This window comes from Aotus nancymaae, unplaced genomic scaffold (genome assembly GCF_030222135.1).
Source record: "Aotus nancymaae isolate 86718 unplaced genomic scaffold, 86718_ANA_hifiasm-v0.15.2.pri h1tg000006l, whole genome shotgun sequence".
Lineage (NCBI taxonomy): Eukaryota > Metazoa > Chordata > Mammalia > Primates > Aotidae > Aotus > Aotus nancymaae.
The window spans coordinates 43,353,440-43,380,768 of record NW_026988417.1 but is presented as its reverse complement, the minus strand read 5'-3'; the positions used below and the strand labels follow the sequence as shown (position 1 = coordinate 43,380,768).

The 27,329-nt window shown below is 34.3% G+C and overlaps 2 protein-coding genes across 4 annotated transcripts in view; one reads left to right on the top strand and one right to left on the bottom strand.

Moving 5' to 3' along the window:
* The first annotated feature begins 14 nt into the window (after positions 1–14).
* Positions 15–23,761, top strand: GNPDA2 (glucosamine-6-phosphate deaminase 2). The gene is made up of 7 exons (XM_012441115.3): positions 15–98; positions 3,236–3,397; positions 7,072–7,173; positions 8,189–8,371; positions 14,313–14,497; positions 17,454–17,628; positions 22,317–23,761. Exons 2-7 carry the CDS (start codon positions 3,274–3,276, stop codon positions 22,376–22,378), a joined length of 831 nt encoding a protein of 276 aa, XP_012296538.1. The 5' UTR covers positions 15–98; positions 3,236–3,273; the 3' UTR covers positions 22,379–23,761.
* GUF1 (GTP binding elongation factor GUF1) overlaps positions 6,333–27,329 on the bottom strand; it is a 41,391-nt gene continuing 20,394 nt past the window's right edge. For all 3 annotated transcript variants that reach the window (XM_021670381.2, XM_012441114.3, XM_012441112.3), the window contains one exon: positions 6,333–26,547. In XM_021670381.2, coding sequence (XP_021526056.1) covers positions 26,410–26,547 — 138 coding nt within the window. In that variant the 3' untranslated portion in view covers positions 6,333–26,409. The remainder of the gene's footprint in view (positions 26,548–27,329) is intronic.

The window sequence follows — 27,329 nt, the reverse complement described above, 5'->3', positions numbered from 1 at the left end:
GTGATTTGCGCTCCACTGGCCCGCCGGGGTCGCTCGAGGGTGGTTGGGTGTTGCCTGTTCCCTCTGTTCCAGCGTCGGAGGAGTCGGTGGGTTAGCCGGTAAGTTTAGCGGGGAGGCTGCCCAAGAAGGGGACTGAGGCGGGGAACCCGGCGGCGACTTCGCCCTGTGCAGGCTTTGTGCCGAGACGGGGACGCCGGGCCGGGGCGGAATGAGGTCTCAGGAGCCTCGAGGCTTGGGGCGCGTGGAGTCCCCGGCCCTGCCCCTCGCGGACCTATTTGTCCTCTCCGGATTTGGGCCTCCGGGAGGAGGCGTCCCTGTTCTGTCCTCTCTCGGGGCTTTCTCCTGACACCTCTCCCTACACTTGTTAAAAATTCCTTAACAGTCGTCCTCATTTGCATTCGCTACGGTTTGCCGAGTGAGGGCCCGGCAGCTGCGCAGCTGAGAGGGGTCTGCCGTCCCCGCTTCCCGGGCAGGAATCGCAGCCTTCTCTGCTGCCTGTCGTCCCTCATCGAGTCGTTCCCACACGCGAGGCCAGGCCACCCTTACACTGTCAGGCCAGGTCAGGTGGAGTAGGGAAAAGCTCGGAGCAGAGGATCTGCAAGTGCAGATTCTGGTGCTGGCCCCGCCATTAACTAGCTGTGTAACTTCAGGGGTGTAGATGTTGCCATCCAGCTTTGAAGTTTTGCGATTTATATTCAGCAGCTATTTTTCCTAGCGATGCACATCCAAAATGAATCAGCACCTGAGGGAAGAGGAGGGAAGGGTGGTGCTCTGTTGGTTTTTGATGCTGAATTGTCGTGATGCCAGGGAATTGCGTAAGACCTCGTAGTTTGGATCTCTGAGGATTCGCAAAACCTGGAAAAATCAGATCTTAAAATCCTAAATAAATGTGGTGGAGAAATCGTTTTTTCCTCTAAGTGAGGGGATTCATTTGGGATTTTTGGAGGTGAACTCTGCACCCTCCAGAGAGTTTAAGAAAACAAAAAGTTGCCTGTACCTTGGTCTGAGAGACTTGCTTGAACTTCGTTTCAATGAGGTGTGTAGTGTTCTTAACCAATTTCACCCTAATGATGAGTATCGCCTGTGATAATTTGTAAAAGCGGAGATTATTTGGACTTCATTTCAGATCTTTTGAAACACTGTCTCTAGGGAGAGGGACCTGAGAATCTGTATTTTTAACTAGCATTCTAAGTGATTCTAAACCGATAATACAACTTTGGCATATGGGTCTTTGAGTCAGATACACTTAGTTTTAAAGCCAGCTCCCCGGGCCACATTTTAACGTCAGCTATAAACTTCTCAAAGTTGCAATTTTCTTTCTTTTTTTTTTTTTTTTTCCCGAGACGGAGTTTCGCTCTTGTTACCCAGGCTGGAGTGCAATGGCGCGATCTCGGCTCTCCGCAACCTCCGCCTCCTGGGTTCAGGCAATTCTCCTGCCTCAGCCTCCTGAGTAACTGGGATTACAGGCACGTACCACCATGCCCAGCTAAGTTTTTTTATTTTTAGAAGAGACGGAGTTTCACCATGTTGACCAGGATGGTCTGGATCTGTTGACCACGTGATCCACCCGCCTCCCGAAGTGCTGGGATTACAGGCGTGAGCCACCGCACCCAGCCGCAGTTTTCTATATCTGAAGAATAAGGATAATGATTTCAACCTCAGAGACAATTAAGTGATTTTAAGCCCTTTTGACAATGGCGTTCTTAATCATTTTTGTGTCTACAGAAACTAGTATAGTGTTTAGCATGTAATAGGTCTTCAAGTGTGTGTTGAACTGAGAAAAATAGCATGACCAGGACACAGAAGACAGTGGAATGCTCTAATGCTTCTTGTCCTCCTTACCTTGTTTTTTCATTTTATTAACAATCAGTTTGCCCTATATTCTTGTTAGAAGTAAATACATCATTGATGGTCTTTACAGCCAATAATTGTTTCTGATTATTTGGTTTAACTCTAAAATTGTTTTTGACATTAGATTATGGATATATTTAAATGGAGACTGAGTCTATTTGTTGGACTGAATTTATGACTGTGTAATTTATTTTCTGTAAATAAATAGTTGTTACCGGGCCAGAATTCTAGATCATGGTGATCATAATTTTTTGTTGTTGTGTCAGAATTCAAAACTGTTGTCTTCTTAAAGACATTTAGATTCCATACATTCATTATAAGAAGACCTTTTACTCCCATTAATTTAGAAAATTTGACTTATTACTCTGTAAAGTATGTGGTTACAAAACTCAGGAATGCTGAAACAATACTATAAAAGGCTTGGTATTGGTAACTGATCCATTTAAATATAAAACTAAGAATTAAAATCTAAGAATGATGGGAATTGTTGTTATAGAATGTAGTGTGTTACAAGGGGACATTTATACACTATGTGTGGTAGTATAAATTATTTCAACTTTATAGAAAAGTGTATGGAGATTTCTCAAAGAACTAAAAATAGAACTATTTGATCAGGCAGTCTCACTACTGGGTATCTACCCAAAGAAAATAATTAATTATATCAAAAATATACCTACAGTCATTTTTATCACAGGACTATTCACAGTGAGGGAGTAGAATGGAGGCAGGGAACTTAAGGCCAATTTGTTTTGACTTCCTAAAGCCCAGTGAAACCCCATCTCCCCATGCCCAGGTAGCAAAGGATCAAAGGCTACTCTCCCTACAATACGCTGCCTTCCACCACCTCTCAAATGCAAGGGGAAAGTGCCTTGGATTCGCAGAGGACTACTTTGCTCAGCCCTACCTAATGATATGTAGGTTTTTAATTTTGAAGGTTTTTGCCGAATTGCCATACAGAGAGACTACAATACCAAAATCCACGGATGCTTAAGTCCCTCATCTTAAATGGCATAGTATTTAAAATAAATGCTTAGTATTCAAAAGAAAGACAAAGATGCAAACATCTTTTGTCCCTGAATATTTTCAGTCCCTGGTTGCTTGAATCCTCAAATATGGAATCCACAGAAGGCTGACTATACTTAAATGACCTAGCCCACTGCCTAAAACTCAGGGTCTGCTCAAAAGAGAACAGCTATTATTACTATTTTTAAAATTCAGATTGTATATGTGCATGTCCTTCTTAAGTAATGTACTTTTTAAAATCAACTGTATATTATGCTTCTGTTTCAGTGATCTATTTTATCTTTTATTATTTTGAATTATTAAATTTAAATAAATTATCTTTATTTATTATGTAAAGTGTTCTACAATGGACTTTCCTTAGGTTTGAACTTCTTATTCTGGAAGCTGTGCATCACCATAATGAGGCTTGTAATTCTTGATAACTATGACTTGGCTAGTGAATGGGCAGCCAAATACATCTGTAATCGCATCATTCAGTTCAAACCTGGACAGGACAGATATTTTACACTGGGTTTACCAACAGGTAATAAACTGCTTTTTCCATTTTAGATTCTAACGTTATCTAAATTTAATTCTGATTGAATTGTAGGGTTTCTCTTAGTAACATACTTTTCCCATTCATTTATTGCCATATCACTAATTGAACATCATAGTGTAAAAAGCCATAAAAATGCATATATATAAAATCTGTCTACAATTTGTTACTGGTTCTTATGTCAAAATTCAGTCTCACCTGTCACTCCAAAATGCAATAGGAAATATTGTAACTTAAGTGATATTCATATTTTTTATACATTTTCTAGTAGTCCTTTGTTTTGGGGAGCATTGCTTTTACCGTTCATACCAGTTTTTAGGTGATTGGCTTTCTTATTAATCATTAAGTGATACCTAAGGTATGTACTGTTACCTCTTAATTTAACTTCACCTGCTTTATACATTCTTACTAATACAGAAATTATAAATTATGTAATGCTTATTAGCGTTTATTCTTTAGTTCTATTATAGATGTATTACAAGTGAAAAGTATGTCGTCATTGCAGTTTAAGGAGAAGCATTAATTACATATTTTAGTGAATTCAGTTTTCCATTAAAGATTATCTTAAAAAATGACCAGGTGGTGTCATTTGATCTATGGCACTTTATTTGATATTATTGACCCATGATTTCCACAAAGAATATTAGACCTAGAACTAAAGTTGCTCCTTATTGACTACAAGGCATTTGTTCTATACCCCTGAGCCTTGGTTTTCTTACCTTTAAGAAGGATAAAGATTAAGATAGTGTATGTGTATACTGTATATACTCTATAAATTTATAGTTCCTATAAGTGTATTTTACTTAAAGACTATTTTCTCCTACTTCTCCTTTCATACATGCTGATTACATAAAAACTACAATTATAATTTTTTTTCACTTGAGTAATATCCATGCATGGTACTCTTTAAGTTGATTTTTTTGTTTTGCTTTTTCTCTTTTGGTCCAGGGCAGTAGATCTTGGTGAAAATGGCAAAAGGGGATTTTTTTTCCATTGGACACACCAGTACTACACCCTCAGCACCCTCAGTTCTGATATGTGAGCCCTTGTGGTTGAACGTGATTTCTGTACTGTTACCCTTCATTAAACTCAGCCTACTTCTATTAATGACATTATGTTAATTATGATGCAGAAAAAACAGTAATTTGAGTTGGGGATAGAAGGACTTAGAGAGTCTTAAATGTCAGCAGTGCTCAACATGTTTTTGTGTATTTAGATCTACAACTTTTGCTTTATTTTGGGTAGTATAACTGCTAGTAATATACCTGCCAAGCGAGTATCTCTGGAAAACTTTGTTGACATTTGCAATTACTCTCCTTCATTGACCATTGACAAGGTTAATTATGTCCTCTTCCCCCTCTTCCCCCACTGCTTTAAGACTTGAACATACAAATTGCTAGTATCAGGCTGTATTGTAATTATCTCCCTACCAAGCACAATTTCTGGACAATATCTGTTCAACTTTATATTTGCTCACATGATCTTAATGAGTGTGAACATTTTAAGGCCTCCATGCTGTGGGCCTGATCTGCTTCCCAAACTTAATCCCCACCATTCCCCTACACAGAACTGGGCTAGGCAGTTTTGACTACTTCCATTTCAAGAATAGGCTTGTAATTCTTGAACTTGCTGGATGCTGTGCTTTGCTTTCACTCATGTTCCTAGCATGTTATTTAATGGAATCTATATGAGCTCTGGCACCAGACCTATCTCAGTTTGAATCCCTGGTTTCACAGCCATGTGATATTTGGCAAATTTCTTAATCTTTTTGACCCAGTTATTCTGTCTTCAAAATTGGAAAGATAATGCCAGTTTCTCAAGTTTGTGAGCTTTACATGAGGCAATATATAAAAACACCAGCACAGCATCTAGCCACATGGTAGACAGATGTCATCATTGAACTTCCTGCTCAAGCTTTTGTCTGCTCTGAGTTACAGTTCCCTCTTTATGGAAATTGTATCCCTTCATCAAGACTGAATTGAAATGCCATTTTCTTTCATTGCTCTTCTAACTAGCAAGACTGTAGTCTTTTTTCTTTGATGTACTACAATACTCAAACTTACTTTATTTAGAATGTTTTTCCTTGTGTCATGGTTATTTTGTACTTGCTTATCCCTGTATTGTGAGTTCTTACAGGAAAGAAGTCTTAATCTTTGTTTTATATAAATCATAGTAGGTACTTGCTAAATTGTGTTAGTAAATGACCATTACTTACAAAGCAAATATTAAAACGAAGTTTCTTTAGTTTTTTTCTTCAGTCTTTTTTTAGCCACATTGATTACAAAATAGAAAATGAATGTTTTTGTCACCTCCATTGTGATAGCTCACCTTTTTATTCATATATCCTTCAATTGAGAGACTCCTATAACTCGTCTATTGACAATAAAAGAGAAAAGATATTCATTTATATTTCTAGAAAGGAAGAGGGAAAGCATAGTTATCCATCTTTTATACGAGTTTCATGTTAGTGGGCTATAGCTCATTGAGAAAGAATGGTAAAACTTGACTACATAATTTTTAAATTAATAATAGCAATTTAAAACAACATATGTATTTAGCTTTTAGAAAATCTATTCTTCTTCTGTGAACCAATGTGGTATTTATTTATAGCCTTGTCTATTATTCTGTCATCTCAAATGAGAGGCGATCTTTTTACTATTCTTGAATTTCCTTTGTATTTGTTTTTGTCAAATAGTTTTATCAGATTTCTGTATGATATTGAGTTGGAATTTTTTTGTGCAGCCTTTTGTTTTGCACTGTTTTGTTTTGTGATGGTGGGTTAACTAGGAATCAGTACTTCAAGTAGGATTGGGAGAGCCAGATAACTTGTTATAAGAATGCAGTCAATCTAGCCTTTCAGTTTGAAGTTAAAATGAAAAAAATGAAAGGTAACAAATTTAGAAAACAAAGATGAAGGCCATCCTCAAGTGGCTAAATTTATTTTGTCATATCATGAAGCATCATCTTTTTACATATCAACTATAATTTTATAAAACATGTAAAAAGAATTACATTATAAAACAATAGAATCAAAAGCTCAGATGAAATATCACAAGCCAAGATCCTCCTTCCTATAAGTTCTGTCTATCTTAAACAAATCACTTCTTTTTCTCACCTTACACATTTTAGCTGATACATGCTGAAGATATCAAAAGATGAGGGACTCCGGTTAAACAGCTGTAAGGCTAAAGTCCCTCACTCAGTCTTTGCCACTTTCAGATTCTATTTTGAAAGTAGTGGCAATATTTAAATTTAGCTCTGGTTTCCCTTTTGATTTCAGTAAATGGTCAACACTTGACCTATTTATATATCATTTGTGCAAGAACTCAAGATTTTTTTCAGAAAGGTAGATCTTTAAAAATTCAAACATATACTCTAGAAGTTTCTAATATTAGAATTTGTAATAGTAATTCCCAATACCCAACAACTCAAGGATAATTTTCCAAACTTTAATTTTTATTTACGGATTTCCAGCTTTATTCAGCAAATTATAGTTTACCAAAATTTCAAAGTACTTGTTAATTGATTATGTATTTAAGTGAATAATTGCCTAATCAGAAATACAGAATATTAAGTAAGAAAAGGATAGGTAAAGTTAATAAAAAGTTTTTTTTAATGGATTATTAAGTCATGTTAGAAAATGGAATTTTTATGTCTTTTAGGGAGTACGCCTTTAGGATGCTATAAAAAACTAATAGAGTATCATAAGAATGGACACCTTTCTTTTAAATATGTGAAGACCTTTAATATGGATGAATATGTAGGTAAGCTGTACTTAAATATATTGAATATATTATTTGGATATGTTATATTTTGAATAAAATGAATGTAGTTTTAGAATATTAGTATATTTGAATTTATGTTTTGAATATAATATTAATGTATGAATATGTTTCTAGAATGTAATATACTGCCTTGAGATGAGGTTAGCAGTTTATATAAAAAACTGTATTTTTGTGATAGCAGCACAGAATAGTGGAAGGAATGAAGGACTAGAAATCAGAAGATCTGCATTCATCCTGGGCTCTGCCACTCAACAGTGATGTAACTTTAAGCCAGTCTACTCACATTTCTCATTCTGTTTCTTCTTAAGGAAGAGTTAAAACCAGTGTTGTCGGGATCAACTAAGAAATGTATATGTAAAAGTAATTAGTTAAGTATTTTTTCAAATAAAAAGCTATACTGGTAGCCCTGAAGTGTTTATAATTTATTGTCAACTTGCCTACCTGAAATCTACGATGCACAGAAACTGTCAAAATTTAAATATAGAAATACATATTTAATGGTAGTGTAAATGATAGCCAAAGAACTGCTGTGATCCCACATAATCTGCACATACAGGATGAATAGAGGAGGAACATGGCTGTCATTTCACTTGAATGTCTAATTAATTTTGAGCTTAACACATACGTCAGTTTCATTGGTTAAAATTTTGTGTGTTTGAGAAGTGGAGTATAGTGATTAAATGCACATGAACTATATGTGTTTGAATCCTAACTCCTTTGTAAACTATGGGACCTTTGGGAAAGAGGTCTGTGTTTCAATTGTTCACCTATAAAATGAGATAACAGTACTTCATAAGATATTTTATGAATTAATGCATACATTTAAGGTTATTAATACTGGGTATATAATCATATATTCCACATAAAAAGGCTTTTAAATTGAATATGGTATAGAGAAGTTAGAGATAGTAAATAGTGTTTATAACTTAAACAGAAAAATAAACTTTAAATTTATTTCTAGGAATTCTTATATTTTTAATAACTTCATCTTTAGGTCTTCCGAGAAATCATCCTGAAAGCTACCATTCTTATATGTGGAATAACTTTTTTAAGCATATTGATATAGATCCTAATAATGCACATATCCTTGATGGGAATGCTGCAGATTTACAAGCAGAATGTGATGCCTTTGAAAAGAAAATAAAGGAAGCTGGAGGAATAGATCTTTTTGTTGGCGGTATGTAAAAACCTTTTGTCATTAATTGTGAGTGTTTGAATTAGGGATTTTTAAACTTAAACAAGATATCTTCCCATTGTGTAATGTAAAGAGCACCTGTGGCTGTCTGTAATACCCATTTATTCTGCTACTGATTCCTATTTTACTTCATCTTTTTTAAAAAATAATCTTAAAAATTCTCATCTTAATCTTCAAATTGACAGCTGGAATTGTATACATTATGCCTTGAGAGGTAGATACCAATCCCCATTAAACTCTTACAATTACCACTTTAAACAGTTTACCACGTTTCAAAATGAGTAATCTGTTTCTTTACCTAAAGGATAGCTTCTTTTTACTATTTCATTAAAACTCCAGCCAGCCTGTTTATCAAATTACAGTTTAATCTGCATGAGGAACAGGTGGATTTTATCAGATGACTTTAATTGTTTCATCTTACTGAGTAATCAGTTAAGAATGATGGAAAACTTTTTAGTTAACAGCCTTAAGTTAATAGGAGTTAAGCTGTATAACTGTCATAATAAATTGCAAAATGAATGTTTAATTTATGGAATTTCACTTGTAATTTATATATGTGTGTGAGTATACATAATCTACAGTTAAAAATAGGAAGTTTTTTCTTTTGTAATGGCAACATGGTTTTCTATTATCAGTACAAACTATCACAGACAGCTAGCTCATTGCTGTCAGAATAGTATAACATCAGCTAAACTAAAATCAAAATTGTTTTTTGCCAGATTCTTTAATATTCAGCTAAAAATACTAACACTATAAATTATCTGTATATAACATAATTAATTTAATATAGAACACTGGTCAAAATTACATGAATTCCATCTTCAATAGAGCTGTACTGAGGTTAATTTATTCTTGAAGTGGCCAAGTATGGTTGAGATAGTTGATTATCTTTGGGGAAAGTTGGGTTTTAAAGTCAGACGTAAAATTGTATCCTGTTTTAGCCACTTAGTATCTGTATGACCTTGGAAAGTTTATTGAAGTTCAGTATAAGTACATCATTTGTATAAGAGGATTAATATTATCCTTTCCAAAATGTGTGAGAATTAATCATGTTGTAACATGTATAAAATGCCTTACACAGTACTTGGTATGTAGTTGGTAATCCGTAAGTGCTACTTCAGTCTTCTCTTTCTCTCTCAACTATAAATGCTGAAATAATTGTCCCTTAGAATTATTGAATTCCTTGGGATTTTTACCGAATTACCTCTAAGCACATCCAGTGAGATTGAAATCTTCTCTTTGAGATAGTTTTTACTTCTACCTAGCAGAGCCAATATCATTTACTTTCTTGATAGAATGATTATTTTGTTGGAGCAAGAAACCAAGTTTGACTAATGCTTTTCAAATTAGAAGGTTACCTGTTTTAAATAAAATTTACTAATATTGCTTCAGTAATCCTAGAGAACATTTGTACATTTCTGCTCTATACATATGGCTTAATTTTGAGATAATTACCATTTGTACCTTCCAATATGCAGGCTAAGACAATAGATGTTTAAGAGTGTCTGCGGACTGCACAGACCATCTATCTTTAGATTTTCTAACTCCACACAAAAATCTAGTAGAATTTCTGGAATACAACACACTTGAACTGCTTATATCAAAAAATGTTTCCGCACATTTACTGTAATGCAAAAAAAAAAAAAGGCTTCTAGTTGTTGGAGGCTCATTATTAAAAGTGGCTGCTTGAAAAATATCTTCATTTGTGGACTTTCTTCCCCCTCCCCATTAATTTATTGACCTTACATAAGTATGCATGTGACAAATCCCTTGTAGACTCAAAGATAGGAACTATATTTTACTATGGGGAACAAGACTAATAAGAACACTTGATTTTGTTCCTTTGCCTGCCTTCCAGAAAGTGTTCAGTGCATAAAATAATATTTATGGCTATAACTCTTATCCAAGATGCATGGTAAAACTTTCCTCTTTTCTTATAACTAAGTCATTTTGTACGTCTTTTTAGTTAATTGTTTTTTTTTTTGGAGGGGTGGGTTATGTATAAACCACCTCAGTTTTCCTTTTGAAATAGATGTTGCATAAATTATAATTATTTATGTTTGTCACTGACACCACTAAAAAGAATTTGACTTGGTTTTTTAACAAGTTTGTCTTAAGCTTCCTGTAGTTGTCTCCCCACTCCTCCCCGTTCCCAAATATATTTAAGAGAGTTCTTATGCCTCTTTGCTTAACATCTTCACTGTAGTCATGTGATGATCCAATGCCTGATAGTTTATAAATATCATCTAAAGGACATAATTGTGCATAGAGAGAGAAGGATTATTGCATTTTCTCTGAACTTTTCCTTATTTGGGATGCCCTAATATTGGATGTGTATTCATGAAAGAATCTTATTTGTTGATCTAGGTTTATCATCATTGGATTTTTAGATGAGGATTGGCATCTGGGTCTTACCACTACCCTTCTTTTGTTCCAGGGTTTGGTTAATAAAAACTCTAAGAACTGTGCCAAATGGGATCAAAATATCAGCTTTATTAAAGGTAAAGTTGAAATAGAGATTGCAGTTTGGGCTTGAAGCCAGAATGGGGTTTTTCACTTCTCCCCTTTGAATTGGAAACAGTAGAATGAGAAGAGCTCAAAAATGTTAATCTGCTATTGCTCATTCCAGGGAATTAGAGCAGAGTTCCCTTTCCTTGGTAGAGGGAAAGAAAAAGGAGGAAATATATACTCAAATGTTCTCATTCTTCCTCTAATGGCAAACGTGTTGAGAGGAAGGGTCAAGGTGTATCATGTAATTCCTGACTTAACGCTAGCAATAAGATATACAAACATGGATTTTTAAAAATAAAATCCAGGACTGGGGTAGTGGCTTACATCTGTAATCCCAGCTCTTTGGGAGGCTGAGGCAGGTCGGTCATTTGAAGTCAGCAGTTTCAGACCAGCCTGACCAACATGGGAAAACCCCATCTCTACTAAAAAGAAAAGAATTAGCTGGGCATGGCGGCGCATTCCTGTAATCCCAGCTACTCTGAAGGCTGAGGCAGGAGAATCGCTTGAACCCCAGAGGCGCAGGTTGCGGTGAGCCGAGATCATGCCATTGCACTCTAGCCTGGGCAACAAGAGCAAAACTCTTATCTCAAAAATAATAATAATGATAATAAAATCTAGCTTTACAATAAAATCTAAATATATTAACTTTTAAAATGTCTTAAGGTAATAGTGTTTTCGGTTTTTTTTTTGGTGGTGGTGTTGAGATGGAGTCCCACTCTGTCACCCATGCTGGAGTACAGTGGCTTGATCTTGGCTCACTGCAACCTCTGTCTCCCAGTTTCAAGCAATCCTCCTGCCTCAGCCTCCCAAGTAGCTGGGACTACAGGCACCTGCCACCTTGCCCAGCATGGAGACAGGGTTTTGCCATGTTGGCCAGACTGGTCTCAAACTCCTGACCTCTGGTGATCCACCTGCCTTGGCCTCCCAAAGTGCTAGGATTACAGGCATGAGTCACCATGCCTGGCCTGGGTAACAGCATTTTTAAAAAGAAAAAAATAAAAGAAGACAGTGGGGAAAACTAACATTTTGATTTGGTTGCATGCTTGGATTCTTTGATTTGCTAGAAAAAGGAAATAACTAATGGGACCAAAAGTAAATTAACTGGAATGATTCTAGGGTAACTCACAAACTGAAGGTAAAGTTAAAACAACCAAGTCTTTGGAAAAACAAGAACCAGAGAACCTCAGATCTCAGAAGTAGAAACTCATCATCTGTCTTCTCCCTGCCTTACTGTCATCCAGTGTTTCAATTCTCCATGCCTTCTTCCTTACTGTATCCCTGGTCAAGATTCAGATCCAGACAGAGATTCTGATTGGCTCAGCCTGAGACAAGTGCTTATCTCTAGACCACAGTCACTCTACTTAAGAGGGATATGGGAAATTATAGTTGTTCCAGCCCCTGTGGTGAGGTGAGAAAGGCAGAAGAGAACAAGGGGGAGATGGAAGAAACTATACTGAGCTGACCAAAGAATAGCAACTGTACATTCATTTATTCAGCCATTATTTAGTAAATGCTTCCTACCTGTCACTTGTTCTAAATGGTAAGAATATAGTAATGAAGATAAAGCCCTTACTTTCATGAAGAGTACATGTACATTCTATGCTTAGAGCTATAGGAACACAGAAATGATGCTTACTACAGACAGTGAGTTTTAGAGATGTTTCAGAGATGCTAATATCTAAATTCAGACTTAAAGGCTGAATAAGAATTAGCCACATTTAAAAAATTTTGTATCAGGAACCTCAGTTTTTGACAGTTATTCATAGCCAACAAGCAAATATCTTGACCCTCCTCCATTATTAACCTTTGCTTATAATTTCAGCTTAGCTTCTGTAAGGCCCAAATCACCAGTGAGGTCACCTGTAGTAGATCTTAGTAGACTTCATATTTTTTCCTAAAGTTTTTATTTTCCTGATCCCATCCTTCCCTCTTTACACATATATAGAGAAATAATAAACGTTAGGGATACGTATATCTAACAGGAGAAACAGAACACTTTTACAAATCTAGAGAAGTTAATGTCTATAATTATATATATTTATAAGCAGATACATACTTAATAGTAGAAATAGTCAGTGCATATTAACTACATGTAGGTCTGGCCTTATGTCTCCATATTAAAAATTCCTAAATTGTTGTACTTTGGCATTCTGTATCTGCTTCAATATTCATTTCTTCCTCCATTTTTCAAAACTGGGTTACTCTGTGTCATATTTTATCTTGTTGTGGCCTGGGAAAATTTTGCTAGAATTGTGCGCTGTCAGTAAAATACACTTATCATTAAAGTAAATACACAGAATATAAATGTAAAAGATACATTTTCTTCAAAGAATTGGCAGTTATTTTTTGGCTGAGGTTGCCAGAAATGTGACTAGCTACTAGGGTACTTGTAAATAAAACTTGATTTATTTATGTAATGGAAAGAGTCTTAATTTTGTGAAAAGAATGACCCTCCATTTCTTTCAAATAAGGAATATCATACCTGTCTATATTTTAGAGGTAATCCTAGAATATTATAATTGGCACTAGATCTCTTTAAAGCAGTGTTTTTAAAACTGGTTGTCACCCATTATTAAATTATGAAAGCAATATGGCCAGTCGCATGGAACATTTTCTTTTTGTTAATGAAATGCAATGTAATAGAAAACAGCTTGTATGGTTCCTAGTAATGGTAAGTATGATTTCATGCAATTTTTGCTTTAATTTATATGTTTGTGTTGTATGTGTGTATATATATACTAGATTGCAATATCAAATGTTATTTCTTACAAGAGTTACAGTCAGAAAAGTTTGAAAAAAACTATTGCCTTAGGCATTATCTTGTCCAATCCATACCTTTTTGTAAGTGAGGAAACTATACTACAGAAAGGTCTGCTAGATAATTGCTCTATCTGGACTACAACCAAGTAAATAAGTGTGACTGTGAAGATGTCCAAGTTAGGAATCAGAAGACAGATTCGAGTCCTGTCTCAGTATTTACCCAGTTGTGACCTTGAACAAGTCACTTATTTTTCTTGAGCATCAGAGTTTCCTTTTGTGTTTAAAAAAAGATGGAGGAAAAGAGGGAAAGAGATATGCCTAATCTGACCATCTCATAAGATTATTAAGTAATATTTAATAATCTGTTGTGATGATGTATGTGAAGGGGCATTATAAATTATAAAATGTTATACTACTATAAGGTGATACTTAAATTACTATTAGAATCATGCCAGCTCATTGCTAAGCATGTAGAAAACATGGAAACATTTGTTGAATCAATACAGAAATATTTTAATGCAGTAATAGGAATTCAAGTATAAAATAAAACAAGGTAAGTGATTTTTTTTGGGGTTCCTTAATGCACACTGAACTTTGTGAAACCTGTGTACTTCATGTGTATATGTATATGTATGTATATTTCTTTTCAAAGGAATTGGTCCAGATGGTCATATTGCCTTCAATGAGCCGGGATCCAGTTTAGTGTCAAGGACAAGATTAAAGACTCTAGCAATGGATACCATCTTGGCAAATGCCAAATATTTTGATGGAGATTTATCAAAAGTGCCAACTATGGCTCTCACTGTTGGTGTGGGGACAGTGATGGATGCTAGAGAAGTAAGCATTAAATGTTCTTTGCTGTATTTCCTTTGATGTCAATATATTAATATTTTGGAAGGATTACGATGCTGACTAAGTGATATTTTGATTGCATTCTATTTGCAGTATAAGTTCTTTTCTGGTGTTCAGTAACTAACTTTTGTCAGTCTCACTGACAGGTTTAGGGATCAATTAAGTCTTTTGGAGCTGTAAACTAAGAATTTAGCACCACTTTTGAGGTACTACTTCACTTGCCTATTCCTGTTTGGGTTTGAGGTCTGAAAATCTTACTGATTATATGGTTTGTTTTTTATTGAAAGTGCCTCATGAAAGGACTGTTGGAACAAAGATGCAATGCTAGTTACACTACACCTTTTTTGGAGTTCTCACGATAATTTAAATGCTTCTCTACTGTATGCAGGATGATAGAGTCCTATTGGTTTCCAGCAGAAAAGCAACTCAGCTAAGGCTGGATCTGTTATACGTTTGGTGTTTTTAAGCATAAAAGAGCTCTGAACAGCAGATCCTGCATAATTTTTAAGTTTTTATAAATTGGGCTGTCAATTTCTTCCTTGAGAATACAGAACAAATTGTAGTCAGTTCATGGTTATATGTAGTTAAATTATATAGAAACCCAGAACTCTGTTCCTTTCTGGTAGCCAGATTGGACAGGTTCAGAGGAAAAAAGTATAGACAAAGTATGATGAATAAGAAACTGATCTTGATATTTATATTTAGACTTGAATATACAAATAGAACTGTCAATCAAAATATATGAGAAACTCACCTAAAAATCATAGATATGTGGAAAAAGACCTTTCAAAGACTGACATTTCATAGTCAATATGAAAAAAGAATTTCAGAGCAATCTTATTTCTAAAATATGAAACTGAGTTATGTAATAAATTTTTACATTTAACAAGATGGTAAATTTTAATGCAATTTAATTCAAATATTGAATTTTTTTCTTTGGGTTAGTTTTTGCCCAGACAGGAGTGCAGCAGTGTGATCACAGCTCACTGCAACCTCAATCTTCTGGGCTCAAGAGATCTTCCCACCCCACCCTCCTAAGTAGCTGGGACTTCAGGTGCACACCACCATGCCTGGCTGATTTTTCCTTTTTTTTTTTTTTGGAAGAGACAAAGTCTCACTATGTTACCTGGGCTAATTTCCTCATTTATTAAAAATCACATTTGATTTAAAAATGCTAACCAAGAAGGCATGTGGAGGATTTAATATGAGGTTATAGATTTTTATAAATCATTTATATCAGTTTATGGAATGATTAAATGTTGATTATTCTTTAAAATTAGCTTACTTCATAACCTTTTAAAATAGTGTTATTGCTCTACACTTATTTAAGTAGCATAAAGCTGTATCAATGCAAAATCTGCCTGAGCACTAGTTCTCAAACATTAGTGTACATAAGAATCACCTGGTATCCACACCTAGATTGATTCTTTAAATTTAGGGATTCTGCAGTTTGAACAAGCATACCAAATTATTCAATACAGTTTGTCCTTTTCCATGATATGATAAATAATCTCCTTGAGAATAGAACAGATATAATAGAACCAACCACATATAAGAACAAGTCTATTTAGAGAGCATGTTGTATCTATGCCTTAGCCATAGATAAACTCCAATAATGAATTCTTCATCCTCCCCTAAGCTTCCAGCAGCCTCCTTTCCTTCCACTCCCTTCATAATGTTAATGCTAGGTATGTACTTAACCTTTTCTCACCAATAGAAATTTAGTGGTCTTTTGTTTTTTTCTCAGTATATACACTTGATCTTGAGATTTCTTGCCACCTGTCCCATTACCTTTTTATAGAGTGTGCTTCACTAGTGAAAAGACTCTTGGCACATATTGTCTAATTGTTAGAACTTTTACAAGAGGCAATGTAATGTAGTAGTTAATTGCTAATAATATGGACTGTAGAATAAGACTATTTGTTTGTATCTTACCAAAAACCTTGGGCAAGTTATAGAATATGCCTTAGTTTCCTATGTTTAAAATGTGAGTAATAATAGTATTTCTGTCATGGTGTTGTTTTGAGGAGTTGGATGATGTAATTCAAGGAGAGTGCAGAGTATTTCCTCCCATTTTAGGCCTAGTTATAAAATATGTAATACCAAATTTGTTTTAAATATTTTAGAACTACAGCCATTTTAACACTTTTTAAAAACAATAGTAATGAGGAAAAAAAATCATGTATGAAGATTACATTACAAAAAACGTGTGTGTAGATGAGGTGTTAAGTGGGATCAATTTACAGCTAAAAGAAGATGAAGATTCTGGCACATATACATTCACATTTGCATGTCATTACATTATTTCATTGGCATTTAGGGATTGGGGACCAAGAGCTTGGATTTTCAGTAGTTTATAAGGGTAATTATCAGTCCTGTGCTTATAAGACAGTTCCTATGTTTAAGTAGATCCCTAATCCTTCTTTAAATCCAATTTTTATTCTAAGTCAGCTTTGGATAGCACGTGTTCAGTAAGATGCTCTTCAGACTTCTTGATAACTCTTCAAATATCTGTCGTTTTAGAGTCTTTGTTTTTCTGACGTAATTGCTTATCTCCACTATAGCAATTTGGTATATCATTCTAGATTGTATAAATCATTTGAAGACTTGTAATTCTGCTTTTGCAAGACAGTCCTTTTCTTCATTCTCCCAGGTTTATTTTATACATCTTCATTTACTATGTTAGTAATTACAAGTATTATAGTGTTTGCACTAATACCCCATAACAAGATACTGTTTTGCTTCGTTAGACTAAAAGCAACATTTTGTGCTGTTTTGTTACCTTAAAAAGTAGAAATAAATACCTTGAACTGTGATGTGGAGCTATGTATTTTTCTTTTTCTCTTAGAAAAATACTGCTGCTGGAGTCCATGTTTAAAAAAAATAGAGCTTCTTACTCATTTGGAACAAGTTTTAACAATTGATGTTCATTATTTTTCAGGTAATGATCCTCATAACAGGGGCACACAAGGCATTTGCCCTGTACAAAGCAATCGAAGAAGGAGTCAATCACATGTGGACTGTTTCCGCTTTCCAGCAGCATCCTCGAACTATTTTTGTATGTGATGAAGATGCTACTTTAGAATTAAGAGTTAAAACTGTGAAATACTTTAAAGGTGAGCAGTGAATTTCAAAAGCTGACTGAGATATTCTGTTGTGGATGACAATTAAAACTTAATTGTAGAATTAAATCTCATAAAACTGTGGAGTTGAATCTCACACTGTGACCTATTGAAAAGTGGCAACACACAGCTGGTTCTTTCAAGAAATGGAAAATTCTCACCTCAGATAATAGTAATCTTCAGAGTAGTACCTGTTTTTTTTCATGAAGAGAATTTCTTCAATCACTATTCAGTAAACAATTTTTCTTGAAATCCAAGGTTTAGTAAAATAATTTACTTTCACATTGAATATAGAAGATTAAATAACCCAAAAGAAAATTTATCTTTATTCATTCTGGATTCCTTTTCATGTTTACCAGTCCCACCTCAATCCCTCTCCCGCACTCCCCTCTAAATTTAGAACCTAATAATGGAAAATAGAGATCTCTTGCTGTCTAATTTAATCTTTACGATTTTAAGCTGATTTATTCCCATATATTAAAGTTATAATGGCTAAATGTTAAAGCACTATGGAATAAACTCTGCAAGTAAGCAGGAGTTTCATTGCCCAAACTTCATGTAGATTTTTTCCTTTTTGCTTTTTCCTGTAGTCTAGTTCAGTAAATCTGAAACCTTGCTGTACCAGGCTGTGTATTTAAAAATACATATGCTTGATGTAATGGTTTAAGAGATTTTCAAGGAACATTTTGCCTATACCCAATGTAGAACCCATTCCCTTATTTAAGAGTCAGCTCCACATACTACACATATATAAGCAAGCTGTCCAAACAGGTAATTTTCATAAAGTACCTGTATTTACACAGCTGATATTGAAAGTTATATAGTTGTTCATATAGATAGGTCAGTGATTCACTAAGATCTGTATGCTACATTTGCTACATGATTGTACCTTTTTCATCTTTATTACTCTAGTAACTAGGTATTTATTTTAATGCATATTTGAAAAAATACATGAATAAATCAAAGCTATATTTTTTGGTATTACTGCTTAAGACAAGAAAAAGCTACCAATGTGGCTCTAAGACACATTGACATTGATCTTGCTTATCTTGGACTGTGTCTTAAAATTGGTTTCAGATCATAGCTTACCTGGTAGCATTTTTTTCTCAGTGGTACATAAAATAATGGTGTGTCTTACAGTCTACAGCATCTCATATTCAGAAATATAGTACAGTATCTTAAATTTTTAAGTCAATGCAAAAACCAGTAACTCATATTTCATGTAAATGTGTGAATATGACAAATGTCTTAAAGGTGTTATACAAATAACTGACATTTGGCAAGCACTGAAAATAGTCTATTTTTAAAACAAAATGCTGATCATGCTTTGTATATAGTTTTATATTTCTGCTTATGTTTCACGCACATTTTCCTGTTTTATTAAATATTTGAAAGCATTTTAATGGATAGTCAAGTACATGTCATAATTTATTTAAACATTTCCTTATTGTTTAAAAATTATTTCCAGTCATTTATATTTTTATCATTTAAATTACTAGTTTACAAAGCCACAAATATATCAGACTAAACTGAAAAATTGTTAGCTTCTGATTTGATACATAAAAACAAAGTGAAGATTTGTGAATAAAACAAGAGCTTTTGATGGAGTTTTAACTGTATTTTTCCATGTAATCATTTAGATTTCATCCCAGAATCCTCACTATCCACAAATTTTAATTCCAGTTTTAAGAAAATTCATTTAAGATGCCATTTTCTAAGTCCTAGTAAGTCCCAGATAAATCTCTGTACTATCTGATTTCATCACAATTTGGTTATCAGACTTACACATTTTGGTAAATATTTAATAAAATACTTAATAACAGAATATTTAATAAAATACTTAATAACAGCCCATCATCTCTCTATGACCAGGCACTATTCTAAATGCATTTTACTTATTGATTTACTTAATTCTTACAAAAATGTTATGAAATGGATACTCATACTCTAATTTTTAAATGAATTAATAGGCTTAACAGACAGACGTTGAGCTACTTACCCAAAGTCATACAGCTCATATTTGGGCAGAGCTGGGTAATAGATATCAAAATCAGGCTGATCTCTGGAGTATAGTCTTTAGTCTATTCTGTTATACTACCTTCCACAATAAAGTCTAGGTAAGATGCCATCTACATCAAAACCATATTTCCATCTGCTTTTTTTCCCAAATCATATTGCTTCCAAAAAAGGTATATAGACATGTTAGAGAATTTAAATTAGAAGGGTGGTAGTTGTTTATATGTATTTAGTTCTTTCAGTTCATCTATCTAAATTGTAAGCCTTTCTGAAAAATTTTGAAATAGACCATTCATGAGAGGATAGCTGCATTGTCTAAAGAGGAAATAGTATTTTCCACTTTGGAGCTGTATTTCTCAAGAGGCTTCAGGATACCAGCCTCTGTTAGGATACCTCCTTAAATATAAAGACAGAATTTAGATATTCTGGGCTACATATGGGCCTCATTTTATAGTAATTTTAGTAAAGGGTAGAGCAATTAAATATTCATAAATGTACACATTTCAAATGTAGTTTGTATATTTTTCATCCCTCCATTGAGTTACTAGTATATCAAAATAGTGGAGGATGTAAATTCCTGTAATTGTCATCCATGACTCTTCAAATTCCATTCACATCACTACCCTTTCTTCTGTCATCACTAAAAAGTGCCAGCCAGAATCTTAAAGGGTTCCATTTAGTGCCTAGATAAGATCAAAGTTAACTAGATCCAAAACAACAAAAATTGTCAGTAAATGCAAGTGTATTTCACTATGTACCTTTTGAAAGATAACAAATCACAAGAAAACAAGTTTAGTACCTGGGGATTTGTTTTATTCATTCTTGCTTTTCACTTTTGCTTTTTAAATAGAACAGCTTTATGTCTTTGATTTTAGTATATTTTCATGACATTGTCATCATGAATTTGTTTCTCTTTGTATGTAGGCTCCACCGTAGTAGTTTGACAAAGGTAGAATGAGTTCATTTTGAGTCAAAACCATAAAAGTTACTTTGATTAGACATTGGTTAGAATCTGTGACATTTAACCTTTCTTCTGGTAAAGTGTCAGGAAATCTGGTGCATTTTTATCAGAATAATTATTTCTGATTGACTTAACTAGCAATTATTTATATAAAATTTATATGTAGAAAGTTGTCAGTTTTTACCTGAGGTCACAGTAAATATTTGACTTAGTATCTAAAAAGCAATTAATAGAGTTTTCAAAATACTTACTTCTAGTTTGGAAGCAGTCCTGTTTGATGTATAAAAGATATATCCAATATATAGAAAAACAAACTTCATAAAGGAGTTGAATTTTTAATGTTTTTCCTTATATGTTAAGTTTCATGTATTTTAAAGTTCTGTGTATTCTTTCCATAATCATAGTTGTTAGCAAATGACAGATGAATACTATTTAAGTAGAAAAATGATCCTCCACAAAATGATACTCTGGAAAATGTTACCTCTTCTAAATCATACAGCTGATATTACCCTTATCTTTATTTTTCCCTCTCCTACTGGCTATTAAGTTTCAGGTGCTAATATGACCTTCAAGTAGGCTGCTGAGAAGTAAGCATTCTCTTACTTTCAATTGCAGCACTAGTGAATGGAATGTTTCCCCCTTCCTTCCTTTGAAGACTCCTGTCCTTATGGTTAGAATTTCTACTACTATACAAGCACTTGCCAGTGTTTGTTGCTTGTCCCTTAAAAGTGGGTATATCTCAAAGCTGGGATTTTAGAGTGCTTTTTGCAGCCTTTCTGACAAGGAACATCTATGTACTAACAAGCACCCTATCTCTCCAATCCAATAATCCCATTTCCTGCAAAAACCGAATTGTAAGTACCTTTCCCCAGCCTCCCATGTTCTTAATAACCGGAAAATTTAATTCTTTTCTTTACCCTTCAAAATATAAAATTTCTAGTTTATTAATTGAGTTAAAGACAGTCTTTTTAGAACTTTTTTCTCCCCAAAGAAATATAGTACTGAGGCATTAAGACAGAAGCAACTGGAAGATCAGCTATTTCCCAAGAAGCTTTCATAGGTAAGAGCAGTCTGCAAGCGTATGTACCAATTATAAAATGAAAGTTACAATCTACCTGATTTAATATCTAAATTTCTATTCTGAAGTAAATGATTTAGTACAGGTTGTTTTCTGTATTGTTTTAGTAACCCTCCCTCAATGTAGAATTTGTAATCAACCTTTTTCATAAATACACATGCCAAACTAGTTGAAAATAATTTGCCAGATGAATGAATATGGTAATGTATTAAGAGTAAGACAGCAGTTCTGAGCCCCTCACTAGAATCTAGTAGAGGAACTGCCAGAGGATCAAGATCGACATAGACTTTTAGATGTAATTAAAATATATTATCTAAGTTAGTATTCAAATTTGTCATACTGATTCTCTTTGAAGACAAGAACTGCTCTTCTGGTTACTCCCAAAGTACCTGTACACATTCTAGATCTGCACTGTTACATAATTATAAATTGGTATTTGCTAAGTAGATAAAACTAGACATTCTGAAACATTTCTATTTGTACTTTTTCAATAAACTTGACTATTTTATATCAAGATGAGAACCAAACAGACTTACTGCATCCTATAAAAAATATTTTGTTGTCTAAAGTAAATGAGATAGTTCAAAATTAACAAAAACAACTAGAACTGTGCTTTTTTTCTTTAAGGTCTAATGCATGTGCACAATAAACTTGTGGATCCACTATACAGTATGAAAGAAGGAAACTGAAGGAGACTGGAGCAAAATCTGCTTGAACGAACAGAGCACTTTTTTCTAAGTAGTAGATGAATTTTCAGCTATGCAATATGGCAAAACTTGGGAAATTTTGAAGATTGTCATTTTTTCATTTGAATATATGTTAAACATTCCATATTTTGAATATTTATATCTTGTACTAGAATTTAAAAGAAGTAGCTGGCTCTCAAGATTGACTGGCTATTTATTATAAAGTACTGAAGTCACATAGCCACCTATAAAACAGCATAGAAATGTCTTGCCTGTTTAAAAAGTCATCTTAAAGGTAGAGCGTACACATCAGGTACCATTTTGTGATATGACTCCAGTGGTGGCATATATTTTCATTTTTTAATGACAGGAACACACTCCAGACCTTTCAGATGGCAAACTCATTGCAGATCTTCATTTTTGGAATGTGATCTTTATATTTTCTGTGCATTACACACATGCTTTTCTGCACATGGTTGTCTTAGTCATCTTCCTACAACACCATCTAGACATCAAAAATTGTGCTATATATCGTTGGTAAAGGAAATTTGAAGAGATGACAGTGCCTAAAAGTACATTTTACATCCTTTTGGAAAGTATATGTAAGTGCATGTTTTTTGTGCACCTTCTTCTATAGCACTTTTTTACAAATCTTATTTTTATTTATTGACTTGGGTTCATATCCCCAATATAAGTATCTTGGCAATTATGAGCTTTATACCTACCAACCCATTTCAGGAAATTCTTTTGAAGAATATTTTCTGATTATTGTTAAACTTAGTATACGATTAGCTTTATTCCTTAATAAAATGTCTAAAAGGATATGAAGTATGTATAAAAGGAATTACTGTAAACTTTAGATTGCCATAGCAATTTACATAAAAGTATATTGTTTTCTATCTTTAACTCAAATAAAGTATATAATAAGTTATCTAAATTTTATTTCCAGAATTGAAACTGAAGATCATATATGCATTCAATTCCCATCAGTTACAGTACATATGACCCTGTGTTTATTTTGGGTTTGTTGCCATCATGCATTAGGAGATTTGGGTTAAAAGACATCTCTGCATCTGTGGGGAGCAAAATGTTTCTTTTCTTTTGCTTATTTTGCATTTCATAAATCCACCTGGTAGAAGCCTTACTTATCTGCTTGTCTGTGTGATTAAAATGTATTTAGTTTCTTAAAATATTAAAATAGCAAATAAAAAATAAAATAAAATTGGTAATAGGGTTTTATGGTTAAAAGTTGGGGTGAGATACATTATGCTGCTTTATTTTAATTCCAGATGATGTTTTAATAGCCTTATAAATGTTTTTTAAATAACTAGTGAATCAGTAGCATTCCACTTACACTTCCAATAATAAAAATTGTTTACTACAAACTATGCTGACTACCTACCTTAGAAAGTCATACAACATCACAGTGAAAAAGTTAAAGGTACCTGCTGTAACATGATTCACCAGTTATTTCTGTGCTTTAAAAGTCTAAAAATTCTCCTTTCCATTTTCCTGCCCTTGATATTAGGGGCTTAGTTGATGTTCTTGTACTTAAGCTCCTCCACAAGCTGAGGAGTGGAAAACTGGCCACTTTCATTCCCTAACTCAGGAGCTAAGCTACTGTCAGGCAAAGAACTTAGCTTTTTGAAGAAAGAAACCACTGAATCCCAGCTCTGTCAAGAACTGTGACTTTGGGAAATAAAGAAGTCTCAGCTTCTCCCCCCAAATCTGTACATACACTGAATGAGGGAAGCATACAGAGCTAAGCACAGTGGTTGTCACATATTAAATTCAATAAACAGTGCTTATTTTAATATTGGTAAGTGTTTAAACATATTTTAATGTTTGCTAAAATCTTAGTAATATTAGGTCATCTGAGGAATACACTTAGAAAGCACACAACTCCAAATCGCTAAGTCATCTGAGTGGGAAGGGGAAAGAAATTTATGGAACATGGTTTTTTTTGTGCTATTATAACAAACTGTTTCCTAAAGAGTCATAGGTTAAGAAAACAAAATCTGAATTAAAAAGGCTAATATTAATAAATTATTAAATAGCAAGCACATAGTACATATTATGTTGTAATTTGTAACTTTCCCTTGGCAGTGATAGAATACTTGGTTTTACAAATTTTTTAGTTTCAAATAATATCATTTTCAAAATACTGCTGTCATTTTCAGTTTTCATCTGTGTTTTATGAGAAGCTGGAAGGGGGAGGGAAGATAAATTAGATAATAATTTATGTATCTAGGGCTATGTCACAGGCTGCTACTTCACGTAATTTTAAGTAAATCCCCACTTTAATACTGTGAGCTCAAAATATCTGAGATAGGTCTCAAGTCAGTTTAGAAAGTTTATTTTCCCAGGGTTAAGGATGTGCCTACGACACAGCCTTAGGAGGTCCTCACCACATGTGCCCAAGTTGGTTAGGGCACAGCTTAGTTTTTTTTTTTTTTTTTTTTTTTTTGAGACGGAGTCTCGCTCTTGTTACCCAGGCTGGAGTGCAATGGCGCGATCTCGGCTCACCGCAACCTCCGCCTCCTGGGTTCAGGCAATTCTCCTGCCTCAGCCTCCTGAGTAGCTGGGATTACAGGCACGCGCCACCGTGCCCAGCTAATTTTTTGTATTTTTAGTAGAGACGGGGTTTCACCATGTTGACCAGGATGGTCTCGATCTCCTGACCTTGTGATCCACCCGCCTCGGCCTCCCAAAGTGCTGGGATTACAGGCTTGAGCCACCGCGCCCGGCCAGTTTTATACATTTTAGTGAGACATGAGACATCAATCAGTATGTGTAAGGTGTACATTGGTCCTAAAAGGTGGGACAACTCGAAGAAAGGAGGGAGCTTTAACCATAGGCAGGTAAGAGACAAAGGGCTGCATTCTTTTGACTTTCTGATTAGCCTTTCTCTGAATATACAGTTTACATGTGAGAGGAAGGTAGAGGTATAGTCAGTTATATTTTAATCTGGTTTACTGAAACACGTGGCCGAGGAAGCAATCATTCATGCATTTGTTTCACGTGAGCAGAAGGATGACTTTGAGTTCTGTCTGTCCTCTGTCCACAAGGAATTTCCTTGTGGGCAAATTTTATCCTTGTGGGCTGTCTTATTATGGGTTCCTGGTAATACCAAACCTTTGGTCATTTTACACAAATGTGTTCTGAATGTCTGGAAAAAAGCTCCCGTCCTTAACTTAGATGTATGTAAACCATTAGTTTCAAACTAACAACCTGATAAAATCTATAAACATTTTATCACGAACTGGAGATGTCTAGATAGTATGTTATTTAAGTTTACTGTCTAATAAATGATTCATATATCAGATAAATTAATCCTGCTAACAAATGTGACACTTAAGGTGATTTTTAAAATCCTTTAACTTAAAGTAGATGGAATCTTAAGTATGGGGTCTTTTAGTGTCAGTAAGGGAAAACTCCATGAAAACAACATAAAGTCCTCACTTATTGAGATTCATGGAAATTGTGACTTTAAATGAAATGATGCATTAAGAAACCAAGGTTTTTTTTCTCATCAATGTTATAAACCACTTAGAAGGAAATGACATTATTCAAGGACTTTCTTCTACGTGTCATTTTGCTTAAAGTCAGCTTCTGAGAAGCTTTTGATGACATTAAGGACTTAACTGTAGTTATGATTGAGTGCTTACTATGTCTTGCACTTCTGAGTATTTAATGTATTACCTCATTTAATCTTCACAAAAACAACCTATGTAGGTAGTAGTATAATCTCAATTTTACCAAAGAGGAAACAACGGTTAATTTGGCCAAGGTCACCTTACTAGTGAATGGTTGGAACAGGTATTAGAGAACAGACAACACTGCTTCAAATCTAAGCTCTTACCTACCCACTTATTACTCCCTTTCAACAAAAGGCTAGTAGGTTATTTAAACCTGAAAACCCTGAATGTAACAAGCAAATTGTATAATTTTCATTCTGTTGTCAGCATATTACAAATTGTAATGAGAAAAAGATAGTTTTTAATTTATTAAAATTCTTTATGTTTCCCCACCAATTATTTAGAAGATTGTGTTTTCAGAACTTTTATAAAAGTATCTTTTGGAACTTCAATGTTACCAATTTTCCTCAGCTTTTTTTTCCCTTCTGCTTGTCTCTTCAAGAGTTTCATTTTTCGGGTAATATCACCACCATACTGAAAGATATTTTAAAAAATTAGAAGTCTAAGTCATTCTAAAAAATATATAATCACATGATTACATAGAGACATCAGTACAATCTTAACAACCACACCAAATTATCCATAAGGCAGACATCTCTCTAATCTTCCTAGCAGATCCTAATTTTACTGTCTTCTCAAGAATGATAAAGGCTTTATTCTGGATGGAGGTGAAGATCCCCAAGGAAACCTAGTATTACAATATGCATGTCAAGAATTATCAATCTCATTACTGATTTTAGGCTTGGAATTTTGACTATAAACCCACAGTCTAATATAGAAAACTCTTAATCACATAGGAATAAATGTGCCAAAACCTATATTGAGCATTTGGAGAAAGAATTGATAATTCAATTCTCAACAATATTTAAGAATACTTTTTCTTTTCTTTTCTTTTTTTGAGACAGAGTTTCTCTCTGTCACCCAAACTGGAGTACAATGGCGTGATCTCTGCTCACTGCAACCTCTCATGCTGCAGCCTCCCGAGTAACAGAACACAAGCATGTACCACCATGCCTGGCTAATTTTTGTATTTTTAGTAGAGATGAGGTTTCGCCTTTTTGGCCAGGCTGGTCTCCTAACTCCTGGCCTCAAGTGATCTGCCCATCTTAGCCTCCCAAAGTGCTGGGATTACAGGTGTGAGCCACCAAGCCCAGGCAAGAATAATTTTTTAACAGCTGAATAATAGCAAACTGGCAAAGCAGTGTCAGAGGTAGATTTCAATTGTAAGATAAAGTGCACTATTTTCAAAATCTTTC